This window comes from Emydura macquarii, unplaced genomic scaffold, assembly GCF_026122565.2.
Source record: "Emydura macquarii macquarii isolate MOO-44397 ecotype Brisbane River unplaced genomic scaffold, CSIRO-AGI_Emac_v2 contig_2063, whole genome shotgun sequence".
NCBI lineage: Eukaryota > Metazoa > Chordata > Testudines > Chelidae > Emydura > Emydura macquarii.
In genome coordinates, this window is record NW_027132200.1 from 2,431,818 (window position 1) to 2,455,644 (window position 23,827).

The following is a 23,827-nucleotide window of genomic DNA, read 5'->3' on the forward strand; positions in this document are numbered from 1 at the left end:
TGTAACCACAGAAAAACATGAAAAGGGCAACCTGGCAAAATAAATATTAACAAGAGTTTTCTAGGATTTCATGAAGTAAGTGGTCAATCAGGTGCTAATCTTGAAAACAATATCATCAAGTGTATTGAAGAGAGAAGCCTAGAACTATTGAAAGTAAAAGGATAGGGATACAGTGATGCTGCAAATATGAGTGAAATCTATTCAGTTGTACAAGCAAGAATCGCTGAGAAAGAACTGAATGCAAGATGTGTGCTCTGTGCTGCACACAATCTGAATCTAGTGTTAAATGATTCAGCATAGACAACCACAGAGCTTCAAAACTTTTATGATTTTGTTGAGTGATTATATACTATTTTATTCAGTTTTCCTAAGGTTTGCCCTGCATGCATGCTGTTTCTAACAATTCCATCTGTTCCAATGTTTCCATTGCTGAATGCTCTTCTTCAAAGCAGAAATTGATTAAAAACTATCTCTGCACTAAAATGAAGCAAGAACAGTTATCGAGACTTAGCAGTTCTTTAGTAGAAAATTAATGAGCAATAAAAGTTGATATATCTAAAACAACTTATATATTTGCCAATCAAAAGGATAGAAAACAATATTTTAGTTAAATTTTGTATAAATTGTGTAAATAGAACGTGTACAATTTTAAATTTCAGAATCTGGAAGAAGGCCCCTAACCTATTTTTGCACCAGATCTCTCTAGACAATTGTTTATTATTTTTGTTTATATGGCTCCCAAAAGTGTTCCAGATGCTTTATAAAACAAATGAGAGATTTGCTCCCTGAACACTTCTTATTTTAGAAATGATGGGGATAACACCATTTAGGGAGGTCCTAGGGAAGGAAGGATGAGGAGATCACATGGTTATTCAAAGTTTAGATAAGTGAATAATCTGACTTGACACATACATATCAGATGTTATACTGGTATTTTAATGTCTGACAGGTGCTGGAGAAATGGACCTTATGAAAGTTACCAAAAACTTGGTATCTCTGACCTATGGACAATTCTATCCATGTTTTAATTCCCATTTAGACCCTTTCCATCAGGCCAGGAAAGTATTTAGCTCTAAACCTCTATCAAACCTCTATCAAACGTGACAACTACTTTTATCAAACCTCTATCAAACCTTTTACCTGACAACTACTTTTTCCTACATGCTTTTATCTTTTTATTCACTCTACTTAATTATAAGTTGAATCACTTCCACATCCTTTGCCCCCCTTCCCCAATCTCTGTACATCAAGCACCTCCTTGTTTAAATATTCTTCCCAGCTGTATGTTCTAATCACCCCCTTTAATTCTGGAACCTGATTAATTACTGTTCAATCCTTTTTTGGCCTTGCTGGCATATAGCTGCCTATCTCTCTTAGTTTACCTCTTATTTTATGCATTTTTTATTCTCCCTCCAATAATTATGTTTCCTTGGACAATAATTGTCTACATGCTCTTTTTTCCACCTAAATTATTTTCACATTCTGAGGAAAAGCTTACAAATGGAGTATCACTAACCCAATTTGTATTTGTAGAGTTGTATTCTATACTCATACAAGTGTTATCAACTAGTGTAATAATTTTTCAGACTCTTTAAGTCTTTTTTAGAAGTAGTGACATATCAGAAATCTGCCGTTAGTATAGTTACGGAAGAAAATGATATTACATTTTAAAAAGATTAGGGAGTTGGATTTTCTATTTCATACTAGAGCTTGAATGAATGCTTCTGGTTCACAAAGCATATACTAAAGTTCCCTCACAGAACGCAAAAGTGACCACTTTTGGGACATGAAAAAGGGGCTACTGTTTATTTTGTGGACTCTTATTTGTGTCCTTGTAGCCCAAATGTAGGCTTGTAGAAGGGGGAAATTGTAGTTTGGAAAGGAAAAAAGAGAAATATGATATAAAAATAAACTTCTCATTATATACATGCACAGAATTGGATATGATAGAAAAAGAGAGTATTAGAGAGAAGAACTGGAGTGACTTCAGATGTGTGCTGAGTCAGGAAGTGAAGGAAATGTGAAATGTAGGAGGTACAAGAGATGTGGCATGGGTGACACAAATCAGGAAACAAGCACAATATAAGCATTTAAAAAAACCTAGATACCCCAAATGAGACCATTTTATAAAATTTTGATGTTCTGCATTCACATATGCAATGTGCTACCACCATTCCAAGCCTGCAAGCTCTGTCATGAGTAAGCCTAGAATAAGTATCTTGGCCTTAAACAGGCACCTCCGTTAATCATCTCCTTTATAAAAGCATAGCATTAGGCCACACTATTACAGAATGACTATTAAGTATCACAGGTACATTGCATGCTTCAGTGTTTTGCACCATCTTTCTAGAATACCAGAATACCTTTAAAAAGGACATCCTGACCTTTGTGAAGGGAGGGATCAGGGTGGCACTGGGCAGAGGTACAAGGAGACAATGCTTCAAGAGCTGCATCAGACACACATAGCACAGCAGCAAGTTGTGAATACAAAAGAAGACAATGGCAATAACAGCACAGTGGTGGAGGTATGATGAGAGCAAGAAAGAGAACTTTGGGGGTGAGAGAGATCTTTGATGTACATGAGCAGAAATAGAAGAGTAGAAATGAAGTCAAGGTTCCAGGTCAAGGTTTGTGTGTGTATGTGTGGTGGTGGTGGGGGGGGTGTTAAAAATGGATTTAATATCAGTACAGAAGGAGGGAAGTGCTTTGTGTGGCTAACTATCCAAGTGTTCCCCTCCATTTTTTTGAATACTATATAAACTGTCCAGTTAACCAGTCCACTGGTAGAAGAAATATCCATGACTACTCTGACTTATCTAAGGAAAAAACATGTACAATTTTTAGTATTGCTTCAACTTTTTGGCACACGCCTGCTTAATTTCCCTTTTCCGTTGTTTTTTCAGCCTGCTTGCAAAGTGGTTGCCATTAGAAAGGAAATCTACCCAAACCCAATTTTTCTCATTGCATTATTGCATTCCAGTAACAGGAAAAGATGCCGTAGTCCAATAAACCAAAAATGAACATAAAATAAATATTTTCTTTTTCAGTGGCAGAGTAGCTAAGCTACCTCAAAACTACACACTAGCTAGACCTTCACTGTGTGGTCAGAATTCCTTGAATGACATAACAGAATCTGCTTTGCAATTCTATTCCATGAAGTAGCCCTTGAGGACTGTACTTTTAGTGATGTTGTCTGAAGACTGACAACTGTTCAGAAAAGTGAATAATCAACAAAATACAAGACCTAGTCCTGTTCACATTTTCCCCAGGCTGAGTCATGTATCTCTATTAGAACTGCCATTTTGTTTAGCAAGCACATAATTACTTGACGACAGTTACTAATGTTTCTGACAATATTAAGGAAAGTAACTGAAAAATTAGCAACTTTTGAATATCAGAAATATTAACAGAATATCCAGAGCAATCCAATGTCACTACTTACAAAATTCAGTGTATATTTTGAATAATTTCAAATCATTCAAGGCTCTGCAACTCATTTAGGCTTTGCACTGGTTTAAAGAGGATTTTACAACCTTATCTGACCCTTCTTCAATGGGGTGTGATCCGTAATATGGTTCAATTTGGTACAGAAGGTGCACTTAATTTCACTCCAGTTTTTGACATATTGTCAGTTCCACTGATATTCCCTATGCTTAAAATGGGAAATGCTTCTAGAATTACTAATTTTTATAGAAACAAAATGTATTTATGTGAACTGTGCAGAATATCAGAAAAAAAATATTTTCAGAGTGATGCTCAGTTATAAGGACACTTAAAATTTACACTTCTGTCTGAACATTTTTATCAACGATTATTGAAGAAAATAATTATTACTAAAACTGAAAAATCTGAAAAGGCAACATTTTCTTCTTGCTTTCAATTTAAGAAAATATATACAGTTCCCTTATGCTTCAAACTGAATATAAACACAATGGATATGGTTGAAATCTTTGTGAGATTTGTCTTTATTATTAACCTAACATCTAAGATATTTTAAAATAATAATTACAATGAAATTTAGAAACTACTTGTATACAGTGTGTATACAAGTATAAAGTATAAAAGCTTTCAATCAAAGGTATTCTTGAAGGAAACTATTACAAACTATTCATTCTTAATGAATTAAGAATTTGGGCTATTCTGGTCCAGATAAAGCAGAAGCATTAAAAGCTATCAGCACCTGTCAGTCATTACCACACAATTACCATTGATATCTCATTATAAATTAAGGACAAAGCTGTGATTAATTTCAGATGCCACAGTATGCCAAATACTGATAATCATCACTTTTTAATTGTGACCACTATCTATGCTACTCATATGAAGAGCAAGCAAATAACTGATTTTTTGTTTTGTGGCCAAATTGAAAAATAAAAAAATCTATTTGTTTTAGGTCGATTACAAATGATTTTTTTTATATTTTCGTGCCAAAATGAAAAACGAAAAGTCATTCATTTAGGGGGTCAAACGAAATATTTTGTTTGACTCAAAACAATTTTTTCTCCCTTTTTTATTTTTGATTGTTTTGTTTCATTTTGAAGTAGTTTATACCCTCTTTTTAAAATAAATTTAGCTAAATTTCTAAATGAAATGTTGTTTGGAAACAAAAAGTCACACCATTTCAATTCAGAAATACTGAAACTAAACATTCTGGAATATAAAAAAAACATTCCAGGGAAAACTCAATTTTGACCCATATTAATGAATATGTTTGGCTGTCCCCAAACTGCATTTTTCAATGAATAAACTATTCATCTAAAATATTTTGCCCAGCTCTACTTATATGGCCCCCATCAGTGTAATATCTAAGCACCTTGCAATCTTTAATGTATTTAAGCCCCCTATCACCGTTGCACAGGTTTAGATTTTAGATAAAACATTATAGTTTAATGATATTTAAAAAATGTCAATTAACACACAACTAATAAATTCAACAAATGACTTTAGCATTACCTATAACCATCCTAAAATAAAAACGTATTCTGTTTCATCAATATCTTAGTCTTTTTTGTATTTGTTATAATGCATATAGGCACATGTTTTCTCCATTAATTCGCATTTTGTACCTCTGCAAAATGGAGCTGGAAAATCCCACGATGCACCATTTCCAGGACTCACAATGCATGTTAACATAGCATGGCCCTCCAGGATGTAGCCTGAGATACAGCTATATCTAATTTTGTCTCCTATGTTGAATCTTGATCCATGAAGTACTCCTTTAGGTATTTCTCCTGGGTTTCCACAAGTGTGGCTAGGCAGAACTGTTGAAATAAAAAAAACAAGAGAAAAAATGTATAGTTAAGTTTTATGGGAAAATATATAATACGTATTATAAGTGACATAAAATCCTTACTGAATCACTGTTAAACACTTTCTTTTATTTTGATTTCTAAAATTAAAAAAACCTGGAATTAGACTGTGGAATGCACTTCTACAAGAGGTAAGATTTAGTATGGGCCTCACCACTTTCACAATTACATTCCAAACTCAATCCTTTGATTTAGCATTCTCTAAATAAATTCTTCACAAATCCATTGATTCTCAAAGTCAAACTACAAAATATTCTATAAATCAAGCTATTTCTCCCATAAACTGGGAAGGACTATTTTTCAGTACTCCACACAAGGTCAAATAGTAGTTAGGTGATGACACAAAAGTGACAGTTTTCAAAATATCCCATGTACGGGAAGATATTTTATTTTTAAAGAATAGCCTGCTCAATCTGGTTGACATTGATCTAGGAGTAGACAGAAAAATGGGGAAATAGTTATCAAAATTGATTTTAGAATGGGGAGAATGGACAGATTTCTTATTTTTCTGCAGAAAAATCTCTACCATTTGTAAGCATTGTTCTTTTGATGAGAGACTGTTTAAACTACATATCAATTTTAGCAAGATACCCATCAACCTACAGAACTTGTTGGGTGACCTAGTTCCGGTCTCTATATATGTGTGGGTTCTTTTAGCAATGAGGATATATGACTGGAAGGGTCCTCCTGCGTCATCTAATCCAATCCCCCCACTTTCACAACCAATTCTAACACCATACACCTAAAATTGTTTAAACCTTTAACTAATGTCGGAACTCTGTATGTGTGTGGGGTGTTTGACAACTGTATCCAATGGAATATCAATTCAAATGTACGACACATCAGAGTACTTTAGGTAAATGCATTCAGCAGAAAAGTAGAAACAAGAAATGCTGCAGTGTAATTCCAGTTCAGCTTCTGAATCCCTCTATGGTTGTGGACAAATCATTTAACCTCTCTGTTTGGTTTCCCCACTTTCAAAATAAAGACAGCAATTCTTACCTCACTCACACAGAGGTGTTGAGAGGATTAATTATTTAATATGTGTATAGCACTTTGCATACGTAAAACACTACATCAATGCTAATTATGTCCCATTGCATCAGACAAGTGCATTTGCTGGATGCATATCCCAAGTTGTTCATCAGTATAGCAGTTAGCAGCACTGGCATTTAAATGGTCATAATTACACTGACTTCAAAACCCCATCAAATCATTAAAAGCAAGTTCAGATTATAGGTCCAAACTTTGCACTGGTTTCTAAAAACATTAAAATACTATTACTATGCACTTATGCAGTTCTTTTCACCAGAGGTTCTCAAAGCACTGTGCAAACATTAAATATGGTAATTAAGCCATACAACACTGGTGAAGTAGGCAAATATTTTACTTATTTTATAAATGGGTAAACTAAGCTACAGAAGAGTTATACGACTTGCTCAAAGCAGTGCAGTGAGTCAGTGGTAAGGCTGGGAACGGAATCCACAAACTCCTGTCTTCTGCTTGAACCAGTAAGTCACACTAAGATTACGTGTAACCAGAAGAGCTAGAAAAATCATTGTTTCCAAAACAAAGCCAAGCTTCCAGAAAAACAACCTACAGGACATGACTTCATATTCACTCATTTCATAGATTTCTGTTGTTTGTTTAGATTGCACTTATCTATGGTGAAAAAATGTAAGCAAAGTCATGTCTTTAATTATACGTATAAACATCTAATTACTTAAAGTGATGTATATAAGGTGAGGTCCTTTCACAATCCAGAGTAATTGGCTGTGAATATAAAAATCAATGCATTGCCACTCACCCTGATTTGTAAATTGGGTAACAAACACATTATACATTAACAAGTAATTTTGTAGCTGTCCAAGACAAAAAAGAGTTATATTGACAAAGGTAAATCTGACAGCAATATGATATTTATTAGAAAACTGTTAGGGAAAACCAGAGCTATCTTTGATTATGCATGACAGAACAGGTCAAACTTGCAACAGACTCTTTGTTTATTTCTCAGGACTTTTATTATATGGCTTGGATTCAGGGTGAAACCTAGACTTTGAAGCAAGAGCCTACCTATTCTGTTATTTTCAAATGCAATGTTTAATACACAAAGTACTATAAAGGTTGAAAAAAATTGGGCATATTTAGTCTACAGAAGAGAACACTGATGGTGGGACTTGATAACAGTCTTCAAATATGTAAAAGTTTATTGTAAAGAGGACTGTTCATTTGGTTTCTATGTCCAAGGGTAGGACTGGTATGGGTTATCTAGGGAGGTGGTGGAATCTCCATCTTTAGAGGTTTTTAAGGCCCGATTTGACAAAACCCTGGCTGGGATGCTTTAGTTGCAGGTGGTCTTACTTTGAGCAGGGGGTTGGAGTAGATGACTTCCTGACATCCCTTCCAACCCTAATATTTTATGATTAAATGACAAGAAATAATCAGCTCAGCTCTCAACAAGAGAGATTTAGCTTATATATTAGGAAAACTCTCACTATAAGGATAGTTAAACACTGGATCAGGTTACCAAGGGAGATTGTGGAATCCCTGTCACTGGAGGCTTTTAAGAACAGGTTAGACAGACACCTGTCAGGGATGATCTAGGTGTATTTGGTCCTGCCTCAGCACAGGGGGCAGGAACAGATGCCCTCTTGAAGTCCCTTCCTATGATTCCATAATCTGATGCAGTTTCAACATAGATCTGTTTCTATACTACTGTTTGTACAACTCAGTTTAAAGCACAGTTTTATAATGGGTGTGCTATCTGAAAAACTACATTAATCACAGGTATCTTGCATTCTGACAAATTGCATTCTCAAGGAGGTAATACACACCCATGGATTATTTACACACCTGAAAAATATATAATGGCTGGCACTGGCTAACACTTGTCAAAATCATATTATACCAACTTTACCTGTTCTCCATCTACAAAAGCTATTCTAAAGTATGACTTTTGTCAGACTATAGGATTTTCCTAACTCTGCATCTGTCAGGAACCACTAGAAATAATGGGTCCTGACTCCTTGAGGATGGCACATATTTTGAAAAACCTCTTGAAAATAGTATGAGATGAGTGATCTGAGAATGACAGCCAAGCTCAATAAAATATGTAACAGTTCACAAGATGCCACTGCTTGTCAAGATGAAGTATTGGATTACATTATTTATGTCCTTTTCTAAAAATGTCAGCAAAGTACATTTAAGTAGCTACACAGGTGCATCTACACAATTTTTACTATTTTCAGGTTCACACATAAAATGTGTTAGGCCTCCAAAGCTTCATAAAAATATGTAACAGAGTGATAGGTTTGATCATCTGGAATTTAAATAATCAAAGGTATCGTGTACAAAGTTCAGAGACCTCAACATTTGCCATCATCAGATAAAGGAGGGGGGGGTATAAGCACCTGAATAACAGGTCATTCACCTGCTGTGTTAATATGGTCTACAGGAGAAATATGGTTTCCTATAGAATTTACAAACTGTGCAGTGCTCACATGTAAAGCTTATATACTCTTCAGGCTCCTGGATCCTTATTTATGAAAGCCCTTGTTTATCTGAAATTGTTTAGTGTCAATTATTAAATTGAAGACAATCAAGGCAGTACTTGCATTGAAGATAAAGACTTTCAGAAACTGGGCTGACCTATTACTGTTCTTGAGAAACTTCCTACATTTGACTTTCATCTACAAGAAATGCAGTTCTATGCAATAAGTTAGGAGATAGATCTTATGTGGTTAAAGACGGAAAAAGTAAAATGCCCTATTCTGAAAACATCAGAACAGTACTGGTGTTTAATAAGCAGAATTATACTTAAAATTGATGTCCAAAGTATAGCCCAAGGAGTTCTGCAGTCCTATATCCTGGAACCATCTTCCTTTTTAAGATCATGGCATGGCCCACGGAGACTTCAAGTCTCAGTTCATATCAAAATGGGGCATTGCATGCTGGGACCTGTTGTCTTTAGAGACCACAATGATACATGAAGAAAGCTGCAATTTGCCCATTTTTATGCACCCCAGGCCTCTTATCCAGTTATCATAGGCCCCTGTATGGACAAAGTTTGGGTTCCCCCACTTGTAAATAATAGCTATCACTCTAATTATGCTCACAGTAAAATTACACAAACACATATGATAGCAATTCAGTGCCTTAATTAGGATGCCATATCAATCCTTTAACTCAACCTTTTGAATAATTAAATACATGTTACATTAAAACCCTTTCCAAGAGAAAAGTGAAAATACATTAAAATAAAATAGAGCATTAATACTCATTACTAGACAACGACAAAAGACTACAACCACCACATAAGGTCTGCCAAATTTAGCTGAGGACTGGCAGTGTTTTTCAAGAGTTCATGCAATCAATTAAATTTCATTAAGCACGTTCATTTGCAAACTAGGTCCCTGATGGCCTGTGTCAGACTATTTGTTTACATTTTGCCTTTTTGATACTCTTGCTGAAGCTCAGGGAAACTAAACTCCAAAAATATGTATCATGTAAACCACTTCAGATGTGAACTAACAGAATCTTAAATGTGTTAGTTTGTTCCCTGCCTCTAGAAGAACTCTGTGCTTTCTTCACTGCTGGGGATATTCTTACTTTTAAAGATATTGTTCCTGAGGACTGTCTTTAAACTTTTACTAGACCCACCTAGTTTCTTTGCCAGCTTCTTGAGAATACCAGTTACATTTTCACCATAATACAGGTAGAATCATAAGCAAATAGCAACACTACCTTATGGCATATTGAAATCACAGTATAGATCATGGCTTCTTGTAATGAACACAGTCACCTGTTGTGATTGTAATCATATATATATATATATATATTTCTTCGACCACTCTCATCACCATGCTATCTGAGCACCTTCCACTAGTGCATTAAGCAACACGATTCCAGGGGTAGAAGCCTGTGCAGTGGAGTGTCTTGTTTTGCTGGGGTTTAGGGGTTTTTGCTTGGTTGGTTTTTTACACATTGCTATGCGTTTATGTTAGAAAAGGCAACAGTCAAAAAAGAAATGTGCCTTTCACTCGGAACGGAAGGCAGTGAGTTTTGAGATAGACCAAGTCTCATTCACTTTAAATGGGAACTGGGCAGCTAAATGTCTTACAAAGTCTTTGAGATGCTACAAAAAAGATGCTTGACTGCTGCTGAACATATCAGGTATATTCTGAGTCTGAAAATGATTTCAGTGGAACATGGTGTAACGTATCTGGCTATGCAGATGTCATGACCATCAACTATACTATGTGCATACAGCACTGAGGACAGAGTCCAAGAAGGCTCAGAAAATGGAGGTGTAGGCGCCCTGTACTTCAGGGGCCTTGGAACTTGATTGGGAGTTTACAGTTGGGAAGATCCTGGGAGACTACAACTCCCATGATGCCTTGGGGAAAAGGAGAGAGACTCTTCCCCTTCCAGAGAGACAGGGTATAGCATGTGGGGGACTCCATTTTGGTGCTAGGGTGGAGTGCAGCCAAGGCTGGAAGCTGCTGGCTGACTGCTGCTGCCTACTGCCTGCTGCTGGCGTCCCAAAGCTGCGGCTGAGAGCCTGTTCGAGCAGGGAGCTTTGGAGGTTGGTGGCATTGCCCAAGCCAGGGCAGGGACTGAGCCTGGAGCTGCCTGAGGTGGGCCTGCAGTGAAGGTAGTGTGAGTGCCACCCCCAACCCTGTTGTTTGGGGCAGGGCGTGTAAGGGAAGGGGCACTGCAGAGAGACTTTCACTGGGCCTGAGAAGAGGCAGAGACCTTTCAAGCAGGGCCAGGACTGCAGACATTGGGTTGGGCCAGCTCCAAACCTCCAGCGTGACAACTGGGCTGAACTGGAACACCGAACCCACAGAGTGCTGTCTGCTTCAGATCTTCAAGCGCGCCCACGCAAGCTCCTGGGGAGTGTACACTCTGCAGGTGGGGTAAACGGTGGCAGTGTAAATGCAAGTTTAGACAAGTTTCATTTGTTTTCATACTATTTTTATTAATTGATTTATTCAACTGCCCCTGTGGATTTAACATAATAGTGATGTGTAATTTCAGTCTGTTATGCCATATTTCTTTAATTTGTTAAGTAAAGTTGTGTTAACTCTAATTTAACTATATTGGATGTTTAGTTTGCATAAGTGCAATTGTTGTTAGGCCTGTCTCAGATTATTAATTATTATTATCATCAGACTAGGTTTAGTCCTGGAAGCTCCCCAGGCCCGCTATTAAGCATGTGCAGGGGCCAGCCAGGTGGAGGCACCGCCAAGTTTAAATTCCTTTAAAAGTAAAGGGACTGCAGCAGGGGTGTGGATAGAGGATTCCCACCTATTCTACATCACCGCTGGGATACTCAGGATCTCCTTTGTTGTTAACAACCTTAGGCGCCCTTGCACACAGGTGAGTGTTGCCGGCTCCCAAGTAACCGAGAAATAGCAGGGGGTTACAGAGACCTCTACCTCCACACAGGAGCACCTAGGTTTTATCATCTGTCGGCTGACCGGCCAGCCAGCCCCTGGAGGACAGTGACATGCATTGAAGCCAGCACATCTCAGCAGCAACACAGAAGATGGACCAGTGGCTAATCAACAAAGATGGTTATACCTATTGAAGGAAGGCACGAGATTTTCTAAAAGTTTGTTGGATGGAAGGGAGGAAGTTGGTGCAGGACTGTTATTGCTTCACTTTCTCCCCTCTACATAATAATTATAGCACAACCATTCTCTACTTTTTCTCCTCACTGATTTCTGTAGCTCTGTGAGGATTTATTCTGTATCTGGTCCTTTCGCTCTGTTATTGAAAAGATAACCGTGAGGAAGCTTTCCTGAACTCAAGCTGCTGAATAGGCAGTCTTGTCTCATTTATGCTGACTCACAAGTCCTCCATTTTTGCCTCCTGTGCTCTTCATAATACCACAGATTTAATTTGAGCAGAAGAGCTGGGAGACATCATAAATGGGAGAGAGTCAGGCAGCTTACCTGCACATCAGCTTTGGAAATGCACCACTGGGACAAAGTTCAGGAGATTACTGGAGGAAGTCAAGGGTGCATGAGATGGTACAGATAAAATAGGGGTATTTAATGGGTCTGAGGCAGATCTCATGACATTCAAGCCAAATGACTGAAATGAGTCATACTAGCATGTGGTCTTCGTGCATGAGCAAGCATAAAACAGGTATAGGAAAAGAGGAGATAATCAGAGGAAGACAATAGGAAGACAAAGGCAATTTCCACCTCTCTCACTCTTCTCAATACCATAATATTTTTCAACTTGTTTTTCAATGTTTTTCAAAGGATGAGAGATTCCAAGGACCAATGACATCAGTTTACCACAGGATGTGTGTAAGGGTGTGGGCAGCCTGGTGAGGGACTGCTCATGTTCCCACCTTAATTTCCCCTAGCTGGACAGCAATATGTTTGCTTTAACAGCCTGGGGCAAAGAGAAGCCAACACACATTAACAAAATAGCATATCCCTGTTTTAATAAGGACAGGCACAACTATAAAAACAATTCATATGTCCTTTCCTCTGGACCCTGGTTCAGAGCTCCCAAACTTAAAGTGCATAACACAAAGACTGAGTCTGGTAAGGCTGGTCTCTTACAACCTGAAAGAAACCGCTACCACTGCAGCTTGCATAGCTTCTACACCCCTTTCCCTTGTTCAGTTTCCTCTTCTTGCTTATATACTCCAGCCCTCGGACAGGACAGGATAGGACAGGGCCCCCTTGATTACATCCCATGCTATCCCAGCTGTAGGCTCCAGCCTGTCCTGTGAGGGAGTAATGCACCCCTTCACAAGACTTCTTACAGAACAACCTACAGTTAAAGTTGTCAAACATGACGACATTAAATATCAACTGTTTTGACAGGTATTGATTTCTTTTTTAAGATCTACCTTCAGTTTGGCTCTGATTTCTACAGTATAGATATGTTGCAGGTTTTTGAGTGACTTAATTATTTAAAGCAGAAGGTTTTCACAGTTAAGGGTTGTAGTATGGAATGACACTATTTTTTCAGCTTGACCTGCCTTTAAACTTCACTATTACTAATTTTGAACTTTCAGTTTATCAAGTAACCTTCTGTATATTGACTAAAAATTATGCCTACGTACCAACTTTCTTATACACTCTCCGACAGTAGACTGCAACTGTACAATTTGCTCTCAGTAAGGGGCAGTCAGTTGCTACTCACCCCTGGCGCAGGCCAGAAAACTGTGATTCAGAGTCAGAAGTCCTTCCCTGCTTCCTTCTGACTCTAAGCAAAGCAACTTACTATCTCCCTTTTTCAAGGAGCAGATAACACACCACACTGGGCACCCAAGTCAGCTACTCTGGCCAGTGATGAGGGAAGAGGTGCAGCAAGGCATCTCCTATTCCCTTTTCTGACTTCTTGCTTAGATTGGACAGTAGTAAGTGAGTAGTCTCTGCTCACCTCCCCAGGGCCAGAATGACAGTCTGAGCAACCTGAGTGGTGGCAGTTTACTCCTAAGATCCTTGCATGGTTGTGTAAGGGTGAAGACAATCTAGTCCTAAATAATCTACAATTTAATATTTGAAATGTTAGCTTAAAATACATAAAGCATTGTTTCTCATTAAAATAGGTTTACCAAGGTATTAAAAGATATGTACAGTAATTTACGTCTGTAAGATCATTATGTTTGAACAGAGGCTTAATCAGCAAGGTCAAAGTATGAATTATAGTTAATATTGTAGATACCTGCAGTAACACGAACAAAAGTAATACAATTGCACTATTATTCCATCTGATGGAAGTTATATACGAGCAGAGTATTCTTAATATTTACTTACTATTATGTGCTTGGATCCAAGGTCCAAGTAGCCTCCTTATAAGTGGAAGGGGGATTACTTCCTGTTATTCCATTGTCTGGACATGTAACATTAGTCAGAATCTAGCCCTCAGTAATTTGTACAAGATCACATAGTAATTCTGGCAGTGGCAAAATCACATAATAGCCTCATTAGAATTGCACAGGGAGGCTCTGGATAAAGCAGCACAGGGTCTCTGCACCTGCCCTGCATAACACAGGTAGGGCAATTTTGGTGTTCATCACTTTCTAGACACATAATCCTTACAGGCTAAGTCCTCACACCCTTCCTAATGTGCTTCAGGCCTGATTCTCATTTACACTGAGGTCACCTACAGTGCTCTGGGACTTCAAGGCACCTCAAATGAGTGTAAGAATGGTCTAAAGGGGCATCAGTGAAAATCAGGCCCATGCAGCATTACCTTCCCCACTGAAGTCAATGAGGCGACTTGTGGAGTAAGGTACTATCACTATGAGTAATGGTATCAGAATATGACACTACACTGGCAGTAGTCAAGTTCTAAGTCTAAGTTTCACCGGACACCAGGTCAACCTTGACGAAAAAAGTGGAAAAAATTCTGTGTCCCCTGGCCACCAGGTCAACCTGGGTAAGTTTTTGTGTTTTCTCCTAAAGTTATACATTTTCAACAAAATCAATTTAGCCATTTTAGGAACACCCAAATTTTGGGTCTTCTCTATGTGAATGGGGTTTGGACTATTGAGCGATGTCCAGGAGGGACTAAACTGATTGTGATTAAATGGTGACGATAGGACCAAAATAGCACAACTACAAAATGGGGAATAACTAGCTATGCAGTAGTTCTCCTGATTAGGATCTGGGGGTTATACTGGATTACAAAGTAAACATGAGTCAACAAGGTGAAGCAGCTGTGAAAAAGGCTAATATTTTGGGGAGTATTAACGGGAGTGTCATAAGTAGGATATGGGAGGTAATTGTCCAACTCCACTCGGCACTGGTGAGGCCACATCTAGAGTACTGCATCCAGTTCTGGGTGCCTCACTTTAGGACAGATGTGAACAAATTGGAGCTACTCCAGAGGAGAGGAACAAAGGGCCCTCAAACCAAACCAAACTAAACCAAACCAAACCAAAAGGTTTAGAAAACCTAAGCTATAAGCCTTTTTTTAAAAAATGGGCATGTTTAGTTTTGAGAAAAGAAGACTGGGGGAGAGAGGGGAGGGATAGTCATGGTAACAGTCTTCAAAGATGTTAAGGACTGTTATGTGACAAGGAAGGTCATCAATCGTTATCGGTGTCCACCAAGGAAGGCTGTGGAATCCCCGTCACTGGATGTTTTAAAGAACAGATTAGATGAACACTTTTCAGTTCTTGGTTCTGCCTCAGTGCAGGGGCCTGGACTGTATAACCTCTTGAGGTTTCTTCCAACCACACATTTGCATGATTCTAAATCTAATAACTGCAGGGAGATGTGTAAAATCCTGTTCTGTTAGGGATTATTAAAGGCTGAAAAACAGGAAACCAAGAGACAGACTGAATGACAAGAGATGGACTGGAGCACTGGATCAGGGCTTATTCCATCATTATTCTTGATGCCCAGCCATCCAGCTGCACTCCCGATCTCTGCACCCAGCCACAGCCACTCAGCTCCTGGCCCAAACCCACTTCCTCTGCCTCAGTCCCTGGTCCAGACCCAACACCCAGCTCCAACTCCCAGCCCCCAGATGAGGCACTGGCCTCAGTCTCCGGCACCTGGCCCAGTGCCCGGCCCCTGGCTTGGCTGTGGCCATCTAACTCATTGGTCACCGAGGCACCGCAGTCAGGTGTAGCCCCTGGACCTCATACCACTCCCAGCCTCAGCCCCCAACCATGCCCTGCTCCCAGCGCCAGCAGACGGGTAAGCGAGGGCATGATGTAAAAAGTTTGGGGGCATACAAAAAGAAGGAGGAAAAAATAATTAATCTTGGACTGGAGAAGAAAGGAAGAAGGAGAAGAAAGGAAATGAATCATTATTAAGGTATAATAAAATAATGTATGGTTTAGTGAAACCTAGACATTCCCATTTACCCTAATTCTTATAAGAAGAATGAGGAAATGCAATTAGATAGGCAACACTTTTGCATTGGATATTAATACAGATAACAGGAACATCCAGAGTTACAATTGTAAAGATTTGTTTTTAAAGGAAATTTTAGAATAGTTATAAACCCTCATCCTTCCACCTTAAACATGTAACTAATGGGATTAGGAAGAAACTTTCCTTCTGTGCATCTTATTCCATAACTGGCTACTGATGTGTTTCTTGAATGTTTGAAATATCTGATAATGGCCACTGTCAGAGACAGACATTGGACAAATAAATTATTATTCCAATCCATTATGAGAGTTCCTATGCTTCTAACAGGATTTTTTTAAAAAACACACTGTATAATCAACTTCAACTGTGAAATCAATTAAAGCAGAAAATTATGAAAGCAAATTGTTTAGCAAGATTCAGAAAAGGATCAGATATTTATATGAGCAAGAATGATATTTATAGCTATACTAGCTAGATTATAAAGCTACAAGGGATATTATTCCTCATACTGCAGGGTCTAAAGTACCTATGGAACACAGGAAGGAATTTCCCATATTTTCCTGCAGGGTAGGCTCATTGCTCAATGAGTGGGAAAAAACAATAATAGAAAATGCAGAAATGGCAGAAGTGCTAAATTACTTTTTTGTTTCAGTTTTCACTGAAAAGGTTAGTATCAATTGGATGTCTAACGTAGTGAATGCCAGTGAAAATGAGGTAGGAGATGAGGCTAAAATAGGGAAAGAAGTTAAAAATTACTTAGACAAGTTAGATATCTTCAAGTCACCAGGGCCTGATGAAATACATCCCAGAATTCTCAAGGAGCTGACTGTGGAGATATCTGAGCCATTAGCAATTATCTTAGAAAAGTCATGGAAGATGGGAGAGATTCCAGAGGACTGGAAAAGAGCAAATATAGTACCAATATATAAAAAGGGGAATAAGGACAACCCAGCGAATTACAGACCACTCATCTTAACTTCAGTACCCAGAAAGATAATGGAGCTAATAATTAAACAATCAATTTGCAAACATCTATAAGATAATAAGGTGATAAGTAACATTCAGCATGGACTTGTCAAGAACAAATCATGTCAAACCAACCTGACAGCTTTCTTTGACAGGATAACAAGCCTTGAGGATGGAGGACACAGTAGGTGTGGTATATCTTGACTTTAATAAGGCTTTTGATACTGTTTTCATGACCTTCTCATAAACAAGGGAAATAAACCTAGATGGAGTTAGTATAAGGTGGGCCCATAACTGGTTGGAAAACCATTCCCAGAGAGCAGTTATCAGTGGCTCAGAGTCAACTTGGAAGGGCACATCAAGTGGGGCCCTGCATGCATCTGTTCTGGGTCCAGTTCTGTTCAATATCTTCATCAATGATTTAGATAATGACAGAGTGTACACATATAAAGTTTGTGTACAATACCAAGCTGGAAAGGGTTGAAAGTGCTTTGAAGGATAGGATTAAAATTCAAAATGTTCTGGACAAACTGGAGAAAAGGTCTGAAGTAAATAGGATTAAAAGACAAATTCAAAGTACTCCATTTAGGAAGGAACAATCAGTTGCACACATACAAAATGGAAAATAACTACCCAGGAAAGTATACTACAGAAAGAGATCTGGGGGTCATAGTGGATCACAAACTAAATATGAGTCAATAGTGTAACACTATTGCAGAAAAACCAAACATCATTCTGGGATGTATTAGCAGAAGTGTTATAAGCAAGACACGAGAAGTAATTCTTCTGCTCTACTGTGAACTGATTAATTAGGCCTTAACTGGAGTATTGTGTCCAGTTCAGAATGCCACTTTTCAGTAAAGATATGGACTTTGGAATTGGAGAAAATTCAGAGAAGAGCAACAAAAATGATTAAAGGTCTACAAAACATGACCTATGAGAAAGATTGAAAAAAATGTGTCTGTTTAGTCTGGAAAAGAGAAGACAGAAAGATGGAACATAACAGTTTTCAAGTACATAAAAGGTTGTTGCAAGGAGGAGGAAGAAAAAGTGTTCTTCTTAACCTCTGAGGATAGGACAAGAAGCAAAGGGCTTAAATTGCAGCAACAGAGGTTTAGGTTGGAGATTAGGAAAAACTTCCTAACTGTCAGGGTAGTTAAACACAAGAATAAATTGTCTAGGGAGGTTGTGGAATCTCCATCATTGGAGATTTTTAAGAGCAGGTTAGAAAACATCTGTCAGGAATGATCTAGATAATACTTGTTTCTGCCATAAGTGCAAGGGACTGTACTAGATGACCTCTCAATGACCCTTCCAGTTCTACGATTCTATGATACTAGATAGCTGTTTGGTCTGCTCTATAAGAGCTTGTATGTCAAAGTAGCTTATGTGTGTGATACACATTCATTTCTGACAGTAAAGAAAAGTTTGCTTTTTCCTAAATCATTGCACAACTTGTTAAAAAATAATTCATCTTTACATAAATGTTGCCAAAGTGAGTGTGACTTTATTTTAATTGCATCATAATTTATACTAATTTTCATTATTACATTATTTAATTCAACAGTGTGAATTTGTTTAAAAAATGAAAACAGAGAGAAAACACTACTTTAGACACAAAATAGAAGTTTCTTATTAAAGTGATAGACTTTTTCCTACATGTTGCATTTAATCAAATCATAGATGGAGGGAAGATATGAAATGATGTCATAACTAATCTGATTCACATTTAAACAGACTTAAATTACACATTCAAGTTTTATTATATATCATGTAAAAGAGGATCCAATTTCAGACAGAATTTTTTTCCCTCCTGTTCATCATTTTCTTTCAGCAGAGAATTGTATCACACAAAATGAAGACTATTGATTCAACTCCCTGGAATATCCAGAAAATTTTTGAAAAACTGTCTCCAGAAATCAACGGGGACATTTTGGTCACCACTGTTGCTGGCTATTTTCATCTTTGGTATATATTTCAACAAAAACTTCAAACTCCACAGTATATCAGTGAAGAGAACTTGGCACAATAGTGAAGTATACTTAGTGTGCAAGGATAATGTGATATTTAATTTAAAGTAGAATGAAAGTCCCAGTTTGTTTGGTCTAAAAAACAAACTCTGATTGGGCTTTGCATTAATGCATCAGTAGAGAGAAAGGATGGTCTAGTGTTTAGGACGTTAGCTATTCACCTGAGGGTACTGAAGAAGTTAGCTGAAAAAATCTTGGAGCCACTGGCAATAATATTACAAACTCATGGATGACAGGAGAGGTCCCGAAAGACTGGAAAAGTACTAATGTAGTGTCCGTCTTTAGAAAGTGGAAAAAGGAGGAGCTGGGAAACTATTAACCAGTCAACCTGAGAATACCTGGGAAGCTACTAATGCAATGGATAAAACATTCAATATGCAAATACCTGGAAGATGAAGGGGTGATCACTAGCAATCAGCATGGATTTACCAAGAACAAATCATGCCAAACAATCTTGATTTCCTTCTTTGACAGGGCAACTGATTTGGTGGATGGGGGAATATGTTGGACATAAAATACTTTAAAATAGAGTGTAAAACACTGTAAAAAGTACATTCCCATATGACATTCTCATAAATAAGCTGGAGAAATGTGAGCTCAACAGAACTGCCATTAAGTGGATACATAATTGGTTAAACAATCACAAACAAAGAGCAACTATTAATGGAATGATGTCAAAATGGAGGGAGTTCTTAAATGGAGTTTCACGGGGATCTGTTCTGGGACTGGTGTTGTTTAAGATCTTTATTAATGACCTGGATGTAGTAGAGGGCATACTGATCAAGTTTGCAGATGACTCAAAGGTGGGGGGGCTTGCCAATACTTTGGAGTTCAGAGGGATCTTGATAAATTGGAGAACTGGGCTATAGACAACAAAATTAAATTCAACAAAGACAACAAAGACTAATGTGCTACAATTAGGGAAGAAAAAACAAATGTGCAACTACAGAATGGGGGAAAACTAGCTTGGCATCAACACTGCTGAGAAGGATCTGTGAGATGTGGTGGATCACAACCTCCACATGAGTCAGAAACGCAATGCTATTGCCAAAAAAAAAAAAAAAAAAAAAAAAAAAAAAAAAGGCAATTAACAGAACCAAAGCATGTAAGTCACAGGCGGTAATAGTACTGCTATACTCAGTACTGGTTAGGCCTCAGCTGGAGTACTGTGTCCGATTTTGGTCACCAATGCATAGAAAGGATGTAGAGAAACTGGAAAGGATCCAGAGGTGAGCAACAAAGATGATCAGAGGGATGGGATACAAGCCATATGAGCAAAAGCTGAAGGAACTGGGTATGTTTAGTTTGGAAAAGAGGAGATTAAGGGAGGATATGAAAGTAGTCTTCAGATACTTGAAAGACTACCGTAAAAAGATGGAGAAAAATTGTTCTCTTTTGCAAGAGGCAATTGGTTCAAACTACAACATAGAAAATTTAGATTAAATCTCAGGAAAAACTTCCTAACTGTAAGAACAGTAGGACAATGGAACAGACTGCCTCAGAAGGTTATGGAAGCTTCCTCACTGGAACTTTTCAAAAGGAGGCTACATAGCCATTTGTTTTCAATGGTTTAGACACAACAAATCCTGTATCTTGGCCAAGGGACAGACTAGATGACCCTTGTTGTCCCTTCTAACTCTGTGATTCTACTTTTCATGTATCTCCTCATTAACTAAAGGAGGTGGTGCATAAAACAATAATGGTAATCTGTAATAAGGATAAATCAAAACATTTACTCATCAGTTACTATTTCAGTTGTGCCAAATTATGCAGAAATTTGTACCTAGCATCTATTGGCACCAGTAAGAATACGGCCATGCTTTCATTACATTAATTTACATACGATTATCCATATTGTTTTACAATTTTACTCTTATTAGTATTACTTCTGGCTGTCGTTCTTACCTAATTTAATGACTCTTCCTTCATCATGCTGATACTTTCCTTCCAAAATTAGACTGAATGAAATTTGTTCAGGCAAACAGTCACAGTTTATTAGAATGTGGAATATTGTTAATTTATCACCTTCATATCCATTTGAGCCTAAAGGCTCTTTACAACATTAGATTAATATAAACAAGTCAAGTAGCCCACTTTCAGGACTTACTTATACTGTCTGCTTGAATTTGCAATAAACTAGGCATGCCACGTGTCTGTCTGTTATACATGAAATATGTTAGTAGTCATGAAACTCTTATTGTAAGACAAATCTGATTGTGTATATGTGCAAAACTTCACTGAAGTCAATAGCCTTGCTCACATTTTTATTAGCAGAGAATATTGCCCATAATTTGTTTATGGATTATTTTTTATTTATATTACTGGGATCCATTAATAAACCAATGCCTGAAATTGCCTTATTTTTTGTTAACATCCTTCCTTGACATTACTTTTGTTTTTTACCAGGTAAAAATGTGACTGAGAATCATAGTTAATCATTTTTTGTTTATCTTCTTCTCAACCACTGTAATCTAAAGTGTTTTCAAGAAAACTAAAATATCTTGTTGTCTCAAGGGTTATGCTTTCCCCTTCCCTAACATTTCCTACCATAGCTACCACCAGTGCAGCTCCATCGTGTTTCTGCTAGAAGGTCATATAAATGAATCATTTTAAAATAAAACTTTCACTTAATAAATTATCTAGGCCTCATTCTGCAAACTATACTATAACAAGCAGTTTTCAGTGTTGTTGTAGCCATATCAGTCCTAGCATAGTAGAGAGAAAAGATGGGTGAAGCAATATCTTTTATTGAACTAACTTCTGTTGATGAAAGAGACGAGCTTTGAGCTACACGGAAATCTTCTTCTTCCAGACCCGAAGAAGATCTCTGGTATTAAAATAATTGATGAAGACAATATCCTGTCAGCTCCAGTCACAGTGTGGAAGGGAATGTAGAGTTTTACTATACATTTATTGTATAAACTATAACTTATCTAATATTTAATTTTGGTCAGCTGGGACATCACCATAAAATAATATATGATGCACTTTAAAATGACTGTCAATTGTTTTTTACTTAAGTCTTTACAACTACATATTCAACTTCCATTAAAAATTGTAGGTGGGCACCTGACTCCCCTTTGAAACCTCTCCCTTAAAGTTCTGTACATACTACAGTAAAGGATAACTAGGGGATAGAGTCAATATAAAATCTCTCTGATGTTCACACTGCAGGAATTATTATTTATTATTATTATTTTAATAAATAAGCTAGTAAATAAAGTAGATAAGAAATTCAACTTTGGAAGTTAATCTCTCACATGGTATAAAAATGGCATATCCACACTGATTTAAATGGAGCTATGCTATATCTGCTGAGGATCTGCCCCCTGTCCCCAGCCAAAGATAGGGTGCATTATTTATAGATATCCATGGATCTTATTTTACATATTTGTATAGCAAAACCATTTTTTTTTCTTATTAAGGAAATGGAAAATCCACAACTAGGTTTCTCCTCTGAATAACCTTCAATGAAAACTAAAAAAAAAAAAAAAAATCAATCATTTCTATAAAAAGTCCACCAAACTGAGTCCTCTGAAGCACTTCCAATCACTGCTCCTACATCTTTCACCCATCAGTGACCTAGAAACAGCCTGTGTCTTCAGCTGTAAATACAAAGATTCTGTATTTTGTCTAGTCTATTTCCTCTAATTGTAGGGCCTTGGTTTTTACAACATCAATTGCCTTTACAAAGCCACAGCCCATGTCACACTACATTAAATTGTATTCAAGATACAGCATCTACATATGGCTGCATGAGTGTAAATGAGGGTAGAATTTGGCCTGATACCAGTATAGCTAATATTTCTTCTTCATTCACTCATTCAGACAAACAGTGGACTGATTGTGAGAGCCCCATTACGTGCACTCAATTGTAAGTTCTTTCAAAATGTAAAATAATTGCACATTTTGCTTAACAGAAAGCAGCAGTATGTTGTTGAATTCAACAGGTGATAATATTTTATAGAGCCAAGATGAGTGAGGTAATATCTTTTATTGGACCAACTTCTGTTGGTGAGAGAAACAAACTTTGAAGCTTACACAGTACTCTTCTTCAGTTCTGGGGGGGGGGGGGGAAGCTCAGTCACTGTTAAATACAAGATTTGAACAGATTGTTTAGCATAAGTAGTTACACATATGTCTAGGACCATTCAAAGTGAAATGGCCCGTTAACATCCTCTAGTCATATGGAGGAAAAAAGGGTGGGGAACAACGAATGTATCCCTGGACTTGTAAGCTCTTCCTAAATGCAAAATAATTCCATGTTTTGTATAACAGAAAGAAGTATATTGTTGAATAAAATAGGTTATAATAATTTATAGCATTCCTGCAACCAGTAAGGGGAGTAACCCTAATATCATGGCTATTTCTTGAGAAAAAAAATTTATTTATTTATTTCCCTCCTTCAACAACAGAAAGCTGTCTTTCACATATTGTTGTGTTATATGTTAACAATCCTTGTGAATTCTCATTCCAATCCTATAGCAGAGCCCTGAATTATTTACAGAGGCAAAAACACAGATTCCTGGGCCTGATTATCAAAGTACTCAAGATAAAAAAGAAAAAGCAAGTTCATGCAGGATAGGTCCATCAATAGCTATTAGCCAAAATGGTTAGGGACACAACCTTATGCTCTGGGATCCCCTAAACCTCTGACTGC

At 37.5% G+C, this 23,827-nt stretch overlaps 1 protein-coding gene across 1 annotated transcript in view; it reads right to left on the reverse strand.

The window, feature by feature from the left end:
- CSMD1 (CUB and Sushi multiple domains 1) overlaps positions 1 to 23,827 on the reverse strand; it is a 1,845,645-nt gene that overhangs the window by 1,013,700 nt on the left and 808,118 nt on the right. Inside the window, exon 4 of the mRNA XM_067558441.1 lies at positions 5,067 to 5,261. Coding sequence (XP_067414542.1) covers positions 5,067 to 5,261 — 195 coding nt within the window. The remainder of the gene's footprint in view (positions 1 to 5,066; positions 5,262 to 23,827) is intronic.